This window comes from Bombyx mandarina, chromosome 01 (genome assembly GCF_030267445.1).
Source record: "Bombyx mandarina strain Sakado chromosome 01, ASM3026744v2".
Taxonomy (NCBI): domain Eukaryota; kingdom Metazoa; phylum Arthropoda; class Insecta; order Lepidoptera; family Bombycidae; genus Bombyx; species Bombyx mandarina.
Window position 1 is genome coordinate 3,675,704 of NC_143208.1, and position 20,417 is coordinate 3,696,120.

Below are 20,417 nucleotides of genomic sequence, written 5' to 3' on the forward strand. Positions count from 1 at the left end.
TTTCTCTCTTCGTTTATGTTCGTGAATTCAATTTGTGACTTTTATTTGCGCGGTATGTTATCTTGAAAGAATCATTCTGTTTGGAATTTCAAGAGATTTCAATTTAAAAAGAAGGAAGAGGTTCTCAATGCGTGACATGTATTTTATACACGCTTTACGCGAAAATCTATGTGAATTTTTGTTTTATTGCTTAGAGGGGTGTACGAGCTCATAGCCCACCTGGTGTTAAGTGGTTACTGGAGCCCATAGACATCTATGACGTAAATGCGCCATAGTTACAACGGCTACCTCATCCTTCAAACCGAAACGCATTACTGCTTCACGGCAGAAATAGGCGGGGTGGTACCTACCCGTGCGAACTCACAAGAGGTGTAATTACGCAAATTATAATTTTGCGGGTTTGATTTTTGTTACACGATGTTATTCCTACACCGTAGAGGTAAATCGTGAACATTTGTTCAGTACGTATTTCATTAGAAAAATTCATGCCCGCCTGCGAGATTCGAACACCATTGCATCGCTAGATACGAATGCACCGGAGGTCTTATCCTAAAGGATAAGGAAAGGCCTAAAGGCCACGACGACTTTCTACACGGCATTTAAAAAGCACCCATAGCTCGTTCATTTTTTGAAATTGAAGATTAACATTTCTTTCTTAGCATTTTTTTTTATTTTGGCGGGAATTCAAAATTAAATCTGAGTTTTATTTTGTTCAAAATATGCAAAAATAAAAGTTTTGATGCGTCAACTAGGCAAATAATTGTTAATTTACATATTATTATAGATCATAAGTGGGCGTACAGAAGAATAGCTGAAGATTTTAATTGATCTGTTAAGAAAGTTTTTGATGCAATTGATCATTATAAAGCACATGGAACTGTTGAAAATGTTCTTAGAAAGGCTCGGCCAAGAAAAACCTCTCCCAGAGCAGATACGCTAATCATTCGTGTTGCTAAAAAATACCCAAATAAAGGCTCCAACCAGATTTAAAATGATGTTTTTTCGCGTGATGACCCGAGAAACATTTCGTCAAGATTGATACGCCAAAGATTAGTGGAACCTAAATTGTTTGGAAGAGCGTCTCGAAAGGTACCGCTTCTTATCAAGCAACACCGAGAAAAGCGATTATTATTCGCTAAAAAATATGATAATTGGACATACCTTGAAACTGATATAATAAGTAGATGTTTGTCCGTAATGTAATATTGAAATTGCACTTGTGTAGTGGTATTTTGTTTTTCTAATAAATGATAAATCGCTGTACATAGTGTTGTCCTATTTATTGTTTAATTTCAAAATAAAAACGATTGCGGTGAAGTATCTTACATAATGTCAAGAACCGTTGGTAGTGTTTCTAATTAAACGACCACCACTGTATATGGTGTACATATAAAAGTAAACGTGATTATGACTTTAATTAAGATTAATTGACTAGAAATGACCTAGAATAATAGGTAAATCAGAAAGCATCAAATCGAGCGAAAAAACAGCGAAACGACAATTATATTAAATTTACATGGCATAGTGAAGGTTACCAAAAACACACACAGCCCACTGAATTTCGTGGCGCTACAGTAACAACCGGGTACATTTTAAAAAGGCGCTGAAAGTTATTAGAATAAGATAGAGAAATAAAAAAAGACGAAAGAAATGTAAGCACAACAAAATCATAAAAAGTATGTTATTTAAAGCTGATAAGAAAATGCAATCGATGTCTCGACGTTTTACCACAGCAATAATTTAAGTTGAACTTACGAAATTAGTTTAGACTACGTAAACATGTGAGGTTTTGTATATTACACTGTCACTAAGTACTCTAGTCATTAAATTTATTAAATTTCTTAACTCAGCATACTTCAATCAGCTAACAACTGCTCAATTCATATCATACCCTGTGCCTATGCTAGCGACATTCTGTAGGATTTTTGAACTGTTATTTAGTGCTGAAAGTGGGACACTTTTTCAAGCTTCTTCCATATTATTATGAGACGGTTCACGGTTCTCCTTACCTCTACCCTTCATAAGCAGAAGATAGCATTTAATCAAAATGACATTGACAACAAATCGTCAGTCATTATTAGTCATTCATTAATGTCAAGTCCACTGGGTCGAGAAAAGTGAGTTCCGTCTGGTTCTGTCTGGAATTTAAATTATTTCTAACAAAAAATGACGATTCGACGAATAATTACGATGTCTGGAACAATACTACAATACAATCGTTCAGCTCCAATAATTATTAATAATTTTCAACTATTGAATCAACCCAGGTGAGACGAATTCTGTTGTACTTCAACTCTTGAAATTGTAAACAAATCCTAAAGCCAAAAAACATCTCTGATGTAATTTATAATTGTAATATGTATTAACATCACCGTTGTTTTAAAAATAGAATGTAGATCAGCTTCTGTTCTTAGTATTATTGAAAAATTGAAGCCTAAAAATAATTCAATACGTATTGGTGCTTTAATGTTTAAAACACGCCTTAATGCATCTTTTAATTTGTTATATGAAAAAAATAATTTAAACTCTTCTGCCTAATCATCTCAGATGAGCTTATCTAAATTCTTCAATAAAAGCCACACTAATGCACCTAGGATTATCTAAGGCTGGACTATCACTACATCGTATAAAACAGTCGCTTTCTCTGTCCCTATATCTGTCCCTATGTATGCTTAAATCTTTAAAACTACGCAACGGATTTTGATGCGGTTTTTTTAATAGATAGAGTGATCTAATAGGAAGGTTTATATGTATAATAACATCCATTAAATAGTGGAGAAATCAATAATAAATTACAGTTTCCGAAGTGAAGCGAGGACGGGTCGCTAGTAGTAGTAATAAATAAATAAAATATGTGTAAGTTGTTGTTACAAGTATCCCTAATCACTTCTAATACTATATACTTGTTGCATCTGTTGTTGTTATAACAAGTATACATAATTACTCATATTTATAAATTGTATGGTATAATTTGTTTAAATTACATACATCTGTTTTTGTGTCTATGAATAGCTGACCATGAAATTCAAGGTATCTTAATCTCGTAAACATTGTTATTATAAATTTCATTAAGAAAGGAAAAAATACACCTTGCTCCTTGAGACATTAGTTAAGTACAAAAATATTGTCAAGCTTTATGTATCAATTTTTAATTCCATATTTATTGATTACTTCATAGTCTAGATTTATTTAGACTAATAAGTACTTTGAATTTAAAATAAACAAGAAACCTAATATTAATAAGAATGTGCCTACTGACAGTTAATTGGTGTTTTATTTTAAACATTTTGTTTAGAAAAAAATTATGTCATGTGATCCTAATAGTTGGATAACCCTGTTTCACCTGAAAACATGAACCCTAATTGTCAGCTATTTTTTGATTATTTTTACATTAATTAAGTACATTAATTCAATAGAACTTATTGATTTTATTATCTAATTGTGATTGGAATCACTAGTCCTATCTACCTTTTTAGTAAAGATTATCTTACACTAAGTACATTTCCATACATAACATTTATTTATTTATTAATATTGTATGCTCAATATATTGTTATTTCCCACATAAATTAACCAACATAGCTGAATTTTATCAAATTGCTTTCAGATTCACAACCATAACAAGGCTGAAACACACAAAAGCACTGAGAAGTGAAAAGGAAAAAATACGAACCTATTTTGTACAAAGATACATTGATTATGTAAAGAATTACACAAAAGTTCTTGAGACGAGATTTCCAAATGCAGTCAAAATGTACAGAGTATTTAGTGTTGGTATCAAAGATTTCTTAAGAGATTTAAAAATGTATATTACATTGAGAATAAAAGTTGCTAGGGATCATGGTTTCTCGAAAATGAGCCGACAAGAAATTGAATTGTACCAGAAGATGCCATCAGACATGTTGAGAATAGCACCTGTTTTGATATTGTCAGCTATACCATTTGGAAACTATATTATTTTCCCTTTAGCGTAAGTATTGATTAGTGAAATAGACATTATTTAAGTTGTACATAGTACACAGTCTAGCTACTGAGTATGCTTTTGGAATAGAAGCAAGAACCCTTGAAAATATGAAATTGGTTGTGAAAACAGTAAGCGGAAAGCTATTTTTTAATTTTTTTATTATATTGGTGGACGAGGTCACGAGCCCACCTGGTGTTAAGTGGTTACTGGAGCCCATAGACATCCACAACGTAAATGCGCCACCCACCTTGAGATATAAGTTCTAAGGTATAGTTACAACAGCTGTCCCACCCTTCAAACCTAAACGCATTACTGCTTCACGTTAGAAATTGGCAGTGTGGTGGTGCCCACCCGCGCGGACTCACAAGAGGTCCTACCACCAGTAATTACGCAAATTATAATTTTGCGGGTTTCATTTTTATTACACGATGTTATTCCTTCACCGTGGAAATCAATCGTGAACATTTGTTGAGTACGTATTTCATTAGAAAAATTGGTACCCACCTTAGATTCGAACACCAGTGCATCGCTCAACACGAATGCACCGAATGGACGTCTTATCCTTTAGGCCACGACGACTTCATATTAGCAAGCGGTTAGGATGCCTAAATGGTAATGCTAACTAGAGTGAGAATTCACCATGTAATTACATCTTATTTGCATCTTAAAGCCTATAAAATACAGATTAGATAAAGGTCGAATGAAAATGATTGTGTTCTGAGTTAAAAATTTGTGTACATAATAGAGGTTTTACTAACATAATTTTTCAGTGATGTGGATTATATACTGTGAGATCACCTCAGGTTAGAATGCTATATTCACATATCATTGATAGCCAAAATTGCCAGTTTTAACCTCTCATGCAAACCTACAGTTTGAGTAATAATGTCCACAAAGTGTATCATTGTACTTTACTTTTTAGGACATCAGTCAATCATGGCGAATCTGCTTATAGTTATAGTAGAATATAGTTATATTGATATTATGATACACAACAGTTTTATTCAAACTTCCTGAATCGCTTCACATGGCCCCAAAAAAAAGTGTACTTTGATAGTATCATAAAGAATAAATTTTACCTATAGATGTATAATATTTTCCTCTCAATTACAGGTTTTTAAAGCCGAGGACTTTGCTGTGTTCTCACTTTTGGTCGATCCAGCAGAAAGTTGAATTCTCCAGGCAAGAGTTAACAGAAAGACTACGTCACAATAAGCCAGTATTCAGGTCTTTACAGGCCCAAGTGGAAATCATCCCTGATGGTGATATTAAATTAAAATGGAAAAGGGTGATCGCTTCTCTTGGTTCTGGTGTTCATCCGTCACCAAAAGATGTGTTGGCTTGTAAAGACCTGTTCACGAAAGAGCCATATCAGTTGTCCAGTCTCAATTATGCTCATTTAGTAAGTATACACTATTTTTTTTTTACTATTTTTTTACTTACCAAATTTTTTTGCTATTAGAATAGTAAGTTAGTGAAACACATCCTATTAGGTCTTCTAAAAAACCGATCAAACCGAAGCTGACTTTTTAAGATCTCTCAAGCTCTACTGAAGACAAGTAATAAAAAAGAAGAGGCATATCTTGGAATCAAAGGAAAATTGAAAATAAAATCTTGAGACATAAAGACTTGAGAAATTCTTCTTTTTTAAATTTTAATGTTACTGCTATTTCATTTACTCTTGATATAGAATCACAAAAATCCATTTTATTAATTTACAGGGACATCTACTGAAAATGCATGGCTTAAGAAAATCAATATTCAGAACAAGCAAACTAAAGTATCGAGCATTCTTACTATTAGAAATGGACAAAGCCATCATTAGAGAAGGTGGTGTGAACATTTTAAATGCTGAGACTTTGAGAAACGCATGTCACATACGTGGATTGAATGGGAGCAATCTCCCCAACCAGGACATGAGGAATTGGTTACAAAATTGGCTGAGCGTTTCTGAAAATATTGATAGGACATCATATTCATTATTACTACATTGTCCGATTTTCTTTGCGTACAATCATCCACAGAATTGGGTACTAATTTATTAAGGTTGTTATGTGTTAATGAAAAGTAGTTAAAAAGTGCCTAATGTTTTTGTTAGTGATGTTTAACTATAGACTAGTTACGTATCTTGCTCACGTATAATTTCATTGATCGGGAACTCTTTGATTCAGGATCTTGATAGTTATTTTTTCTAAATATAAAAACTACAATCATTGCTCAAAAAAAAAAGAGTGAGAAATACTAGGCAAAAGTAAATAGATCTTATGTTATCTGAAGAATTTTTCATCAGAAGTTTGTAAGATTTTTTCAAATTCCATGTTCTCAAATTTACATAATTTATGTACATTTTATGAGAATTTGTAGCTCTTTGACGTGGATAAAAAAAGAAAAAAATAATACGCTAAAATAAAAATATTTAAAAAATATTAAATCGTAAACATTGTGATACTAAAAGTGAATGAGTCCTCAGACTTAGATATTACATTTATTTGTATATCAAGAAATTCATTTGCAATACTAGTTTTTAGATTATGTTAAAAAATAATTGTTTGTTTGTTATTAATTGTTAATAATTTTGTTATCATTAAATTCGTTGTCACTATATGTTGTTAGAAAATGTAATGCTTTTGCACAAAATAGCTAAACACATTTATAAATGCAACGTAGTTGATATCTTTCGTTTGACGATGATGCTGTAATTAATTTTGAATTTAATTAATTTATTAATTAATTTTGTTAAATTATCTTTTATTCCTTTAAGGCCCATCCCCGAGGACTAGATTATTGCTTAGCGCCGTAACATTTAGCGCGTGATAAATTCTATTTTTCATCACATAGTCTTTCGGAATGTTAACAGTATTAGTCTTTGATTTCCTGAACCGAAATAAAATTATTTATTTTCATTTTTTGTTTTTATTTAATGCATGGTCTTTAATTATATTACTTAGCAAAGCGATAAATTTTACTATAAATCTATTAGCGAATGTTTTGTGTTGTGCGAATTCGTAATTGCTTTCTGTTTTTATGAGATCCACCCTCTATTTTAGTTGCATAGTCCAAACATAACGATTTGCAAAAACATAATTCGAAGAATTTGAAACTACAAAAACATGTTTAAATAGCAAACCGAACTAACAATTTTATTAATATCATATTTATTTAGTCCTGTTGATACTGGTTAAGATATTAAAGCGAAGTATTAAAACGATTGTAAGTACTTGTCAACGGTTGTTGGCGCGCTCGAAATTTTTAAGTTAATTGGAGGTCTTAAAGTCTGTGAAAATGACGTTCAAAGATACCGTCACATATAAACAAACATACATACATACCGATCTAATAAAAACGTGCTAATATTCGTAATAATCAAAACTATCTACCCGCTATAGGCTCAGCACTAAAATATATTACCGCCTAAGTAAATCCAATTTTAAAACATTAGATTTCAGTAGCTTACAGAATATACTAGATGTTTAAAACAAATACCTTCAGCTTACTCATAAAAATAAAAAATTAAAAAATCTTGTTTTAAATTTTTTTAGTTAGAGCAATGCAAATACTCTTGGGTCAGAAGTCTCGTAACCAGGCCATAAAATCATTATAAAAATAGCTATCAGGTATTTTATAGATATCTTTGGGATATTGTACTCTGTGTTTCATGTTTTTGTTTTTTTTTTACTTTAAACAATACGTTTGAAAATACATTACTAGACATAGTTATTAGATACGCTTAAAATGACTAGAGATCATAGACCTCCTTCAGTGCTAGAGCTACGTGAACATAGATACACTATACCTACATATGACGATATTATGAGACTTTATGAGTGACTTTTGCAGTGTCATTCATAGAAAATACATTAAATATAGTAGAGATGCTCATGTATATTTCAAGCCTTAAGAAAATAGTCATATTAAGCTGGATTATTGACGTAAGTCTATCAAAAAAACCTCGGAGCAAAAGGCAACAAGAAATATGGCGAGTAGAGTGCGAAATAGGTATCATCTCCGATTCCGAGTGTCCTGTAGATGGCGGTTGGTCGCCGTGGAGTTCATGGTTCCCATGTTACGGATCATGTGATCAATTGGGTCATCAGCGCAGATACAGAGAGTGTAACAACCCGCCACCCTTCGAAGATGGAATCATGTGCAGTGGTGAAGCAGAACAAATTCGGTCATGCTACTTAACAAACTGTACGGTCAACGACTATAAAGAGCTGATCAAAGGTGATGCGATTAGGAACGATGCTTTCAGGCACTTAGAAACCGTACCGTCTCTTATGGAAAGATGTCTCCAGACGGAATGTCCGTTTGAGGCAATAGACGTAGCACTTAATGCGGACAATACTTGGCAACTAAATGCTGAAGCATTATGGAATTCGCTGCAATGTGTGAAACATAATATGGGCTGTCCTATTATTGGGGAGTGGAGCGCTTGGGGAACTTGGTCATCTTGCGGCGCTCGTTGTGGCCACGGCTTCAGATGGAGACTGAGACGATGCGACGCACCGCCACCTTCAGAAGCTCTCCTCATTTGCTCGGGATACCCATTACAAACTGATGAATGCGTCGGTGATCAGTGTGCTATTGACATACGTAATTCTAATGGCGCATGGGGTGAGTGGTCACCTTGGACTGCATGTTCGGAAAGTTGTGGCATTGGTCTAAGACGCCGCCGACGTTCTTGTTTAGAAATGCGCACGCCAATATCTACTAGCACATGGGGAACTCATTGTAAAGGACAACACGATGAATTAGAAATGTGTGAAAACAAAAAATGTTCGTTAAACGGAGGATGGTCTGGCTGGGGTCCTTGGGGACCGTGTTCCCAAACATGTGGAGCAGGCAGAAGATCAAGATCAAGATCATGCACGAGACCTATTCCCGCTGGCAACGGTTCCCCTTGTATGGGGCAACGTACAGAAATAGGATCTTGTCACATGTTACCTTGTAATGCTTACACACATGTCGTCGCTTTATTTAATGGCGACTCTAGTATACAGTACAATTTTGTCAACATGCATTCAACGTTATTCCATTTCTACATAAGATTCTTGCCAATATCTCCACATGGCACTTTAGTGCGTAGAGGAACATTACATGGCCCCTACGTGCGTTTGAGCCTACAAAGATGGCACATTTGCTTAGATGCCAGTGGACTCGCACCATCTTGTAGTTTACCTCGGATTTGTAGCCATTCTGTTATAGAACCAGCCGTGTGGCATTCTGTTCTCGTGACTGTAACTAACGAAGCTGCGACTCTGAGGTTAGATAACTCGCCAGTTACACTAAAAAACACGTTTCCCTGTGATCCGGATCTTCCCAATGATGAAGTCAAAATTATAGTCGGTGAGAGATTTCACGGTGAAGTTCAAGAACTCATATTAAATTTCATGCCTCTTCAACTGATGAGCGAACGGTATCGTCGTAAATCTGGTTTCTATCCCACAGGCGTTACAAATTTGGCATATGAAAAGGCAAATATGGAGGAAGGATACATAAATCTCGACAACGACCAATATATACGAATCCCCTGTTTCTTGAATCAAGAGGAATGGCGCATTCGATTGACGATAAAGCCTAGAAGTGAAATCGGGACTATATTATTTTTAAAGAATAAAATGAATTGGCTTCATTTATTGCTACAAAACATGCGCTTGAAATTAAAGCTAGTGTTACCGAATTTCCATTCCGAATGTATAAGTTCTTTCGAATGCTCATCCGAACAGTGGCTCGATATTGCCGTTACTAAAAAACGAGATGCAAATTCTATCGAGGCCGTTTTAAATTCTGGAGAAAGAATACACGTGACATTTCAAGATATTGAAAGTAGCTTCGTTTGTCGTGATGCAAATAATAAATGTAAGAAACCCAAACAATCTACAGAGGGCCATCTTACGGATACAATAAAAGTTGATTCCTTGTTAATCTCACTTTGTACCGACGATTTTTTTGTTGGAGGAGTTCCAAAAAATATGAACGTTTTGATTTCCGAAGAATTTCCTACTTTCTCTGGCATTGTAGCTTCCATCACCGTCGATAACGTCTTATTAGATATACACCAGCTAAGCATTGAAAGGAACAAAAATGGAATAGTTCAAATGTCTTCAAGAACTGCGAGTGTCTCAGGGTCTTATCATGAGACATCATTGGGTAGATCGAACCGACTTAATTTGACATGTCTTCACGCGAGGAATGTTCGGAATCACAACGAAGCCGATTGGTTTCTGTTAGATACTGCGATCAAAGACGAGATGAATGGTGAAACCGTTCAATTCGTTGATGACAGTAGATTATTGAAGCTGTTTGCCTCAATGGATGGTGATTTGCGAGGATTTTACACATGCAGAGCTCGCAGCAATAAGCGTATGCAAAACATTATCACTTATGGAGTCTTGGGAAAAATCCAGTACAAGTTATCAGGACCTGATGCTACTACAGCTGTTGCTGTTATCACAACTATTGCTTTAGCGATATTTACCTTAGGCTGGCTGTTTATGGAAGGGATACACGATCTGCGCGACGGATATGGTTTTTTTAGAGATGCGTATCTATCGCCGGAGGAAGAAGCGGACGCGGTTTGCGAATTCATAGACCAGAACAAACATTTGGTCGGAAGTGCTAGTGCTGTGAAAATTGCGAAGGCTAAAGCGAGACGCAAAGCTCGTCATTTAGCTAGTCGATTGAGTTTTGGTGCCCAAGAACCGCAAGGGTTGCTGGAGCACGAGGTCGATGAAGATAATATTCCTTCCGAACCTGAAGAATTGCCTGCACTGCCCGAAATACAGAGCAGCATCGAAGCGTCTCATAACGTGTTGAGATGTGAACCGAACTACATTAGTTCACCAGGCCATGGTTCATTTTCATCGCCGAGAACAAAGTTCACATCAACGTCGTCCTTAGAAATGACTTCTCCGAGAGTGCTTTGTTCTCGCCTGCTTATAGCAAAGAGAATGTATTCGCCGCGCAAAACGTCAATATCGAACGGAAAGTCTATCACAGAAAATGTATCAAACCCTAGGAAGACCAGATCGAAATTGTTCACTATAAAATCTTCATCTGGACTTCAACAATCGGCGGCGCAAAAGATATTGCAAAAATTCCAAGAACTTAAAAGATATGACTCTTGATAAGGGTAAATAAAAACATAGTTTCACGATTCAAATTTATTTAAAAAAAACAACGAAATAATTACATAATTCAATTACAATCATAAAAAAATAATCTTGGCACTATATATGTCACCTTTAATAAAATGAATTCCTGTGCGTTCACATATGGCACTATTAACATAAATAATAAATAATTAACACAAAAATTATTAATATCAAATCTGGAGATTCTTTGTAATCTAATCTCTATGCACTAAACATTTATAAGGAAAGGGTGAAAATGTCTTTTATATTGGTTTTCAATTACACTACTAATACAATTGTTAAATATATTGTTAATAATGTTTCAATAAAATTTCATTAATCTTATTTTTTATATTATATTAATCACTAGGTAAAGATCGATATATAATAGAAACTACGCAATGATAATTTAAAACAGTATCGAAAATTACATTACAAACATTTCAATACCATATTTTGACACTTTTAAGTGCAGAATATTATTTGTATTACATTAAACACCGTCTACTATTCTAATGTCTTTTTAAATTTATATATGTATTTATCTTTTTAAATGTATATATATATATTTATATATATATATATATATATATATATATTTATCAACCTCCGCTACGTTGTAGTGCGTCAAACCGTTGTCTTTAAGTTTCTTATTGTAATTAATCATTAGCCTAATGACAAAACACAGAGCAGCTATGTATATCAAGAGATTCCTTGTTTATGAGTGTTGTCATATATTAAAAATTTAGTCAAAAGCTAAGCTAACCATAAAAAATTTCATTGCCACACAATAAATCATTCAATACTTTTTTCAGTGACTAGATCGTGATAAGATTCTTTCAGATTCGTAAGATAACATTAAATATTCAATTCTCACTAATCACGACTATTATAATAATCGATAATACTGGTTACGTGTCTTTATATTCGATCAATGGCGGATCCTACGAAGATCCAACGCAACGGTTTACCCTATAATAATAAGCCTCGTATGGCATAGTGTAAAATGAAACATTCCCAGAGGAGATCGGGGACGAATGCCAGTATTATGGCTTCGCAACTAAAAATACAATTGTGAAATGCTGCTGTACATTCACGGGCGTCATTGTGCCGACCCCAACTATTTGATAACAGGGGCCCTTTAAAATTAAGAATAAATTACGTAAAAGAACCGCCAATAAGGATTGTAGCTAGAGTAAAAATGCGGTTCACACATAAATAAATGGTATAACGAATGGAAATGCAAAAATTAAAGTTTTCTATGTGAGGTCTTGTTGGTAACTGAACATACTTTTAGTCTTGGTGGACGTGCCGGGGACGGTATTCTTGGTGGAAAGGTCGATTGCGGTTCTTCTGCGGGCGATGGATCGGGCAGCATGCCGTCTGCTGCTGGTAGTGCAAGGCGGTGAAGAAAACACCAGAACTGAGCAGGGTCGATATGATGAAATTGGCCAGCAGCTTGCCGTCTCCGGAGTCCACGTAAACGGTGAAGACCCGAGCTAAACGAATAAAGAATAAAAAAAAACCAATTATTCCATGTCTAACGTTTAACTTGAAATGTTTCCCGAGGTGCGCACAGAAATGACAAAATATATATAAAGATAAATAAAATAAACCGAACTAATTCGTTGAAGACAAAAGCGACAGTAATCAAACAATTGCTCTAATTATAAAAAATAACAATTCAATTATTGACACAAATTAACAAAATACACAATGTGTCTCATTATCATTTGGTACTCACTGGTACCCATTTTTATATAATGATCTTCGATCGACCCGTCATTTTCATCTAAGTCACTAAGTTCCAAAATGACGTACTATAAAACCAGCAGTTAAATACAACCATTACTTATGTTTACGGATAAATATATTCATATTAAAAGGGCATTAAAAGTACAGAATCCACCGTCGCATTCACGTCACAATTTTATATAGGAATCGGATGTTACGTCGAAATGACTCACCCAAATTGGTCAGCACGGAAATGATCCACGTTGTGAGCGAAACAGCGTCCGCGTTCCCGGACTTAATGATACCATATATATAAGTCACTTTAGCGAATCCGCTCAGTGGCGTGCAAAACGGCTGAAACGAAGTAATGTTCATCGCAATTTGATACAAAAAATATAACCAAACTAGCCGTACTCGCCCGTTTCGCTGGGCATTTAAAATTAACATTATTATTTATTGTCATTATTATTAGGTAGTCCAAGACTCATATAAATATTAGCCTATCCATTATATATATGTATTTTCTACATGGATACAAAGTTTCAAGTCAATCGAATGCATGGTTCAGTAGTTATAACGGAGCATCCGTAAAAACCACTGTAGATTTATTTATTGTTATATAACAACAACAATGAATAATGTTGTAAATAATGTTCATGTCGCTATGTTGTTGCGATTAAATAAATATAACTTTGAAAGAATCACACTCACAAATAGAATAACGACACTAAATTGAATCAAATAATCACAAACTTTACCGGGTTATGTATTTTAAATAACTAATCAGTTATTTTTAAAACATATTAATCATGCCATTTCGAATTTCAAACTAATGAAATATGTATTAGGAAATTTTGAGTAATTTAATATATTATTCTCTAAAGACGTAAGCATAATGGATCGGTGGTGCAATAGTTAACGTCTCTGACTGCGCCGAGGGTCCTGGGTTCGATTCCCACATTGGGCAAACAATCGTGTCATGAACAAGTTGCTCTTCGTCTGACCGTTTATTATCTATATACGTCCATATACTTAAACATACATAAGTATGTGTGTTAATGTCTGATACCTCGTCGTCGTAAGTAGTCGTGGCCTAAAGGATAAGGTGTCCGGTGCATTCGAATCTACCGATGCACCGGTATTCGAATCCCGCAGGCAGGTACCAATTTTTCTAATGAAATACGTAATTAACAAATATTAACGATTGTCTTCCACGGTGAAGGAATAACATCGTGTAATAAAAATCAAACCCGCAAAATTATAATTTGCGTAATTACTGGTGGTAGAACCTGTTGTAAGTCCGCATGAGTAGGTACCACCACCCTGCCTATTTCTGCCGTGAAGTAGTAATGCGTTTCGGTTTGAAGGGTGGGACAGCCGTTGTAACTATACTGAGACCTTAGAACTTATATCTCAAGGTGAGTGGCGCATTTACGTTGTATATGTCTATGGGCTCCAGTAATCACTTAACACCAGGTGGGCTGTGAGCTCGTCCACTTATCTGAGCAAAAAAAAAAAAAAACCTATAACACCGGGAATCTTAAATTGGGACCGGATGACCGTGCGCGATTTGTTCCCAGTTATAAATAGTCAGTTACATAAAGACGTTTCTTGAATAACAATAGAATGTAGTATTTTCTTTGGTTCTCGTGAATCGTAGACATACGTAATTAAAACTAGTCTTACGACAACTAATTTTACGGTTTAATCTCTATTGACAGTTGTCCGCGTCCTCGAAATTATAAAGTATTCGAAACGTCGGCAATAATAATTCGAGGGGCTATTCCGAAAGGCAATTCGGTTTAAGCGACATTTTTGTAACATTACAGGAAAGCCGTTTACATTTTAAATTCTGGAAAAATTATCATAACAAAAATACTTCTTCAACTATTTTAATGGGGTAAACGTAATTGAAGTTCAATTAAAAATCGAATTGTTAATACTAATACCAAATAAAACGAACTTTTATTTACAAAGATAATTGTCGCATATTAACCAAATAGCCTTTCACCACTCGATATAGTGACAATAACAAAGACGCGAGAATAAACAGTAAAAATAGTTTTAATTATATCAATAGAAGGTTCTCGTGTTTTAACACGCGGACTACTTCTATCAAGCTCATCTATACTCATATCAGCCCATATCATCACTAATATCATAAAATTTGGTTCGTTGTCTTTGAGAACATTGCAACAGAGCAATAATGCATTGACGTTGATATCGGTTATCAGTCATGTCGAACCCGTCGCTTGCGACGAAGGGCTCGGCAAGTAAATTAACCCTCAGACACAGCCCACTGAGTTTCTCGCCGGATCTTCTCAGTGGGTCGCGTTTCCGATCCGGTGGCAGATTCTACAAAGCCACTGCTCTTGCTAGGGTTAGTGTTAGCAACGACATCAGGTTTGAGCCCGTGAGCTCACCTACTATAGTTAAGACTACGCTGAAATGGTCTCACAAGACCATCAGCATAGGTAGAAAAAAAAATGCATTGAAATTGGATAAATTTGGATAGACGAACAGCTCTACAAATCAAAATCAAATAATATTCAGAACGAAAATAGGATATTTTTATTAATTTTAAATCACCATTCCCACTTATATTCAATTCAATATGCAACGTATAAGGTTTTATTTCGAGAAAGAACATCGCGTCTCAGTTTGCAATTGTCTAGTTTGTGGGATTTGTGATTTGAAATCCAATTGTAGCGATGGTCGTATAGACATTTTAATACAACTGTACCTACTGTCTGGCATAGGGCACTTCTGTCGAAGCTACCATCTTACGGAATCCCCGAGGGTCTCTGCAAGTGGATCGCTAGCTTTTTGGATGGGCGGAGCATCACGGTCGTTGTAGATGGTGACTGTTCTGATACCATGACCATTAACGCTGGCGTTCCACAAGGTTCGGTGCTCTCCCCCACGCTTTTCATCCTGTATATCAATGACATGCTGTCTATTGATGGCATGCATTGCTATGCGGATGACAGCACGGGGGATGCGCGATATATCGGCCATCAGAGTCTCTCTCGGAGCGTGGTGCAAGAGAGACGATCAAAACTTGTGTCTGAAGTGGAGAACTCTCTGGGGCGAGTCTCCAAATGGGGTGAATTGAACTTGGTTCAATTCAACCCGGTAAAGACACAAGTTTGCGCGTTCACTGCGAAGAAGGACCCCTTTGTCATGGCGCCGCAATTCCAAGGAGTATCCCTGCAACCTTCCGAGAGTATTGGGATACTTGAGGTCGACATTTCGAGCGATGTCCAGTTTCGGAGTCATTTGGAAGGCAAAGCCAAGTTGGCGTCCAAAATGCTGGGAGTCCTCAACAGAGCGAAGCGGTACTTCACGCCTGGACAAAGGCTTCTGCTTTATAAAGCACAAGTCCGGCCTCGCGTGGAGTACTGCTCCCATCTCTGGGCCGGGGCTCCCAAATACCAGCTTCTTCCATTTGACTCCATACAGAGGAGGGCCGTTCGGATTGTCGATAATCCCGGTCTCACGGATCGTTTGGAACCTCTGGGTCTGCGGAGGGACTTCGGTTCCCTCTGTATTTTGTACCGTATGTTCCATGGGGAGTGCTCTGAGGAATTGTTCGAGATGATACCGGCATCTCGTTTTTACCATCGCACCTCCCGCCACCGGAGTAGAGTTCATCCATACTACCTGGAGCCACTGCGGTCATCCACAGTGCGTTTCCAGGGGTCTTTTTTGCCACGTACCATCCGGCTATGGAATGAGCTCCCCTCCACGGTGTTTCCCGAGCGCTATGACATGTCCTTCTTCAAACGAGGCTTGTGGAGAGTATTAAGCGGTAGGCAGCGGCTTGGCTCTGCCCCTGGCATTGCTGAAGTCCATGGGCGACGGTAACCACTCACCATCAGGTGGGCCGTATACACGTCTGCCTACAAGGGCAATAAAAAAATAATAATAATAATAATACTACAATCATTGCTTCTACTGTATTATCCCATTAAATTGGAAATGGTCAACTGAACTAGTTGAACATATGAACAACCGACATTACGGCTCTAATATCGAAATTTACCCTAAAAATATTAACAGGTAGTATTACCAAAACGAAATTTGCGATTGTAAGCACAATAAGCCTATTGAATGCTTGTGTAACTTTAACCCAATTAATTCTACACGTGTTTTCGACAAAAGCGGTTTTCTAACTTCTTTGAAGTTTCATGTATTATAAAACAAAACTATTTAGTGCTGGTTATCATATTCTACTTATGAGTCAAGTTACAATACCGAGGTGCACTAATTGATGACGGTAGCATTGCGTTATTCGATCTAGATGTAATCAGATCGTACTCTACATTTTAATGCAGGCTTTTTGCATGCCTGACAATTTTAGGTATTATCAAGAATAATAATATTAGAATCCTTTGTAACCAAAAGATTATTGGAGTTTCGAGATTTACTTGTGTCAAAAATGAGAGAAAATTAATCAAAAGAACATGATTATTTGTATAACTGTTTTTTTTTAAACAGGTCTAAAGGCCATTATCACCCATTAACATATAATTAAATATGTTCACTATAAGGTTAAGTGTCTTGCAGTCATATTATTTTTCCACTATTTTTCATAGTTCTCTACCATCAATTTTCTTCAGGACAAATCACAATGCATCTATTATATTTTATTTTTATGTTAATTTATGGTCTAATTGTAGCATTTTTTGTTTTCAAGCTATCTTTTTGAAATAAATAATATTCATCTGATAAAAGTAATGAATATCGCGACAGCTTGTATATTGGGAAATTTTTACCATGTACCAGATATCCATTGTAAATTTATAAACACTTACCACCAAATAGGAGAGAACTTGTTTCGGCAATAGATCCATGACGAAACCGAACACAGAAGCAAAGTATGAAGCGACCATTACGGGAATAATTGGAAGGTTCAGCATGTTCTTATATTTGAGAACAAAGTAGAACATTACGTAGACTTGGAAAAGTATGATAGGGTACTCCATATAGGTCATGATATTATACTTATTTGTATAATTGTAGAGAGACATTATGGTAAAGCTGAAAGAGAATAACATAATAAAAGCATATTATATAATGAATAGAAGCAAATAAACCAGAAGGGATGTCTGACCTCTATCTTTATATGTACACTCAATCATCTTGGCCTTTGTAATTGTGTCAGGTAGGGTGTGTCATAGAAAAATATTGACTTTAATAATTGCAAATAAGGCCACCCTGTTGACCTAATTAATACCAGAGTGTTTTTCTAGTCTATTTATATAACAAAAAAGAGGTATAATGCATTTTTAATACACAGTGACTTAAAATGCTAAGGTGAGATATTCATCACAAATAATTCAATTTCTTATTATCCTAAAAAAGAAGTATTAAAAGATTTCAATGCTGGAATCTTAGTTTCAACATAGACAGTTTAATTTACTATATTAAAAATAATACATACCCAATAATCTCCATAAACATGGCCTGAATATATATCCCCTCGGCAGATCTTTTCTCACGTATGGACATAATCTGCGGTACTTTGAGAAATAAAGACGACAGTATAGTCATGGTGCTGAGTGCGTTAGCAAAGATCTCTATTAAATATGGTACGTCAATCATTTCTGGAAACAGTGAAATATTAATAACTATTGAGTAATACAATTAATAAGTTACTTTGATTGATTTTCAACGGGTAACACCACTTTTGTACTTGGTGATCTCAATACTTTCTTTGTTATTTTCTTGTGAGATAGGCATAAGGTGATGGTGAGTGGTTACTGCTGCTCGTGGACGTTAGCAAGAACAGGGGCAGAGCCAAGATGTTGTCTACTGCTAAGGAACTGGTTAGTATTTAATTATCAAATCTTTCCAATACTCCCCTCCTCCCCTAGTTTTCCAAAGCTCCTGTCTAAATCTTATAATGATTACAATCTTTATGTGTTGCTGGTTTGTGTGGGTTTACTGGCAATGTAATGCTGGACATACTGTACAAGCTAGGCTATTGAGCCTTGATGCCCAATGGCTCACAATAGTGTTGTAGTGTTGTAAGTTCAGCTGATTTTAAAGTTCACATTCATTTTCAATTCTGTGTGAGTATAACTGTAGATTAAATTTATTTATTAGCTATTTTAGCTTTATTTTTTTATTTAGTTATATTGTTGTATAGTTTTATTTAACATTTTTATATACTTGAGATACATAGATAGGGATACTTTCAGTGTATTCTAAAATCAAGATTTGAAGTCGTAGTGGCCCAAAGGATAAGACGACCGCTGCATTTGTGTCAAGCGATGCAATGATGTTCGAATCTCACAGTCAGGCACCAATTTTTCTAATGACATATGTAATTACTGATCGTAGGTACCAACACCTTGCCTATTTCTACCTTGAAGCAGTAATGCGTTTTGGTTTGAAGGGTGGGACAGCCGTTGTACTGTAAACACTTAGACCTTAGAACTCATGTCTTGAGGTGAGTGGCAGCATTTAAGTTATAGGCTTCTATGGTCTCCAGTTACCATTTAACACCAGCTGGGCCATGAGCTTATCCAACCATTAAAAGCTACAAAAAAAACTATGTAATTTTGTTTAGCATTAGCATTAATAGTAATCTTCTGGCAAAATGTACCATGACCTGAAATACAGTTATTAGGACTAGTTCTGTACAATTGTTGTATTTATTTTGCTATCATAAATATTTTTTAATACTATAAAAAAAAATTGAGTCATAATATTACGAATCACGTTTTTATAGATTTAAAAAAAAAATGGGATTACTTAAGGATATTATTAGAGCTTTACTTTTAATATGTTATCCGCGTACATGTAATAACTGCGCAATCTCGCGCGATTCTGTATTGATTTTGATAGAACATAAAGAACCAGAAAGAAAAATTAAAAAATAATATTTCGGAAACTTTAAATTTAAAATTCTGCTAGCATATGGTCACTATAATAAGTTAAATAATTTAAATTTAATATGCCCGAAATGGATTTAAAAAATATACTCACTGCTTTCAAATCAAATTCCAAGTACAGCAATTTTCTCAGGACCAGGACCTCCACCGTATCATCAATTGTAGCGCCAATCTCGGCTAGTTTAAACGAAGGTCACGATCATTGCGAACATTACAATTAATGTCACTAAGTGAGAACGTCTAAAATTTTTCAATTTAAAAAGTTACCATCACTGAAACTCAACATGAAAAAAGCTGGATACAAATATAAGTTTCTAGTGCTTTATTTAGCATTCATAAAAATTAGTTAATAAATTTATTGGGATTTATGCTCACAATCTCAGCCCGGCTCGCAAAATTTGATTGAACCGTAGATGTCAAAATTAGCTAATTGACAGGAACGACAGGAAAGCACGGCTGTCGATTACCGACAACTAGGTATATTACTTTTTACTCTATGATGTGACTATTACTCAATATTGTAATAGGTAGTAAAAAGGTGAATGAAGGTAGCCCCTCAAAAAATTTTTTTTTTCCCTTTTTATACTTATTCTCTATTAATTCGTTTGTTCATCATTTGTTCATGATTGTTCACTGTTAATAATTGTTTGTTCTGCATTTATTCATTTAAAAAAAATATTTAAA

General features: G+C 35.3%; 3 protein-coding genes across 4 annotated transcripts; 2 read left to right on the forward strand and 1 right to left on the reverse strand.

Moving 5' to 3' along the window:
* Positions 1 to 1,800: 1,800 nt before the first annotated feature.
* Positions 1,801 to 6,867, forward strand: LOC114246238 (LETM1 domain-containing protein 1). Its single transcript, XM_028178690.2, has 4 exons — positions 1,801 to 2,267; positions 3,608 to 3,970; positions 5,078 to 5,366; positions 5,686 to 6,867. Exons 1-4 carry the CDS (start codon positions 2,167 to 2,169, stop codon positions 6,007 to 6,009), a joined length of 1,077 nt encoding a protein of 358 aa, XP_028034491.1. The 5' UTR covers positions 1,801 to 2,166; the 3' UTR covers positions 6,010 to 6,867.
* Positions 6,868 to 7,795: 928 nt separating this feature from the next.
* LOC114245334 (uncharacterized) lies at positions 7,796 to 11,314 on the forward strand. The gene has a single exon (XM_028177476.2). The coding sequence runs from the start codon at positions 7,837 to 7,839 to the stop codon at positions 11,089 to 11,091; it is 3,255 nt and encodes a 1,084-aa protein (XP_028033277.2). The 5' UTR covers positions 7,796 to 7,836; the 3' UTR covers positions 11,092 to 11,314.
* A 363-nt stretch (positions 11,315 to 11,677) lies between these two features.
* On the reverse strand, positions 11,678 to 20,194 carry LOC114246409 (solute carrier family 66 member 3). 2 transcript variants are annotated; one of them, XM_028178913.2, is made up of 6 exons: positions 20,109 to 20,194; positions 19,828 to 19,973; positions 18,278 to 18,440; positions 17,649 to 17,874; positions 13,065 to 13,185; positions 11,678 to 12,596 (listed from the first exon to the last, which is right to left on the reverse strand). In XM_028178913.2, the coding sequence occupies exons 3-6, from the start codon at positions 18,436 to 18,438 to the stop codon at positions 12,391 to 12,393; spliced, it is 714 nt and encodes a 237-aa protein (XP_028034714.2). In that variant the 5' UTR covers positions 18,439 to 18,440; positions 19,828 to 19,973; positions 20,109 to 20,194; the 3' UTR covers positions 11,678 to 12,390. The 2 variants fall into 2 exon arrangements, with proteins under 2 accessions (XP_028034714.2, XP_028034705.2); XM_028178904.2 differs by having other exon boundaries at positions 19,828 to 20,179.
* Between the last annotated feature and the right edge of the window lie 223 nt (positions 20,195 to 20,417).

Coding starts and splice junctions, on each gene's coding strand:
- LOC114245334 (XM_028177476.2), top strand. CDS start 7,837: ATGCTCATGTATATTTCAAGCCTTAAGAAAATAGTCATATTAAGCTGG.
- LOC114246409 (XM_028178913.2), bottom strand. CDS start 18,438: ATGATTGACGTACCATATTTAATAGAGATCTTTGCTAACGCACTCAGC. Junction 17,875..18,277: donor ATGTTTATGGAGATTATTGG/GTATGTATTATT, acceptor ATTCTCTTTCAG/CTTTACCATAATGTCTCTCT. Junction 12,597..13,064: donor TTCCGTGCTGACCAATTTGG/GTGAGTCATTTC, acceptor TTATTCGTTTAG/CTCGGGTCTTCACCGTTTAC.
- LOC114246238 (XM_028178690.2), top strand. CDS start 2,167: ATGACGATTCGACGAATAATTACGATGTCTGGAACAATACTACAATAC. Junction 2,268..3,607: donor CAACTATTGAATCAACCCAG/GTGAGACGAATT, acceptor AATTGCTTTCAG/ATTCACAACCATAACAAGGC. Junction 5,367..5,685: donor GTCTCAATTATGCTCATTTA/GTAAGTATACAC, acceptor ATTAATTTACAG/GGACATCTACTGAAAATGCA.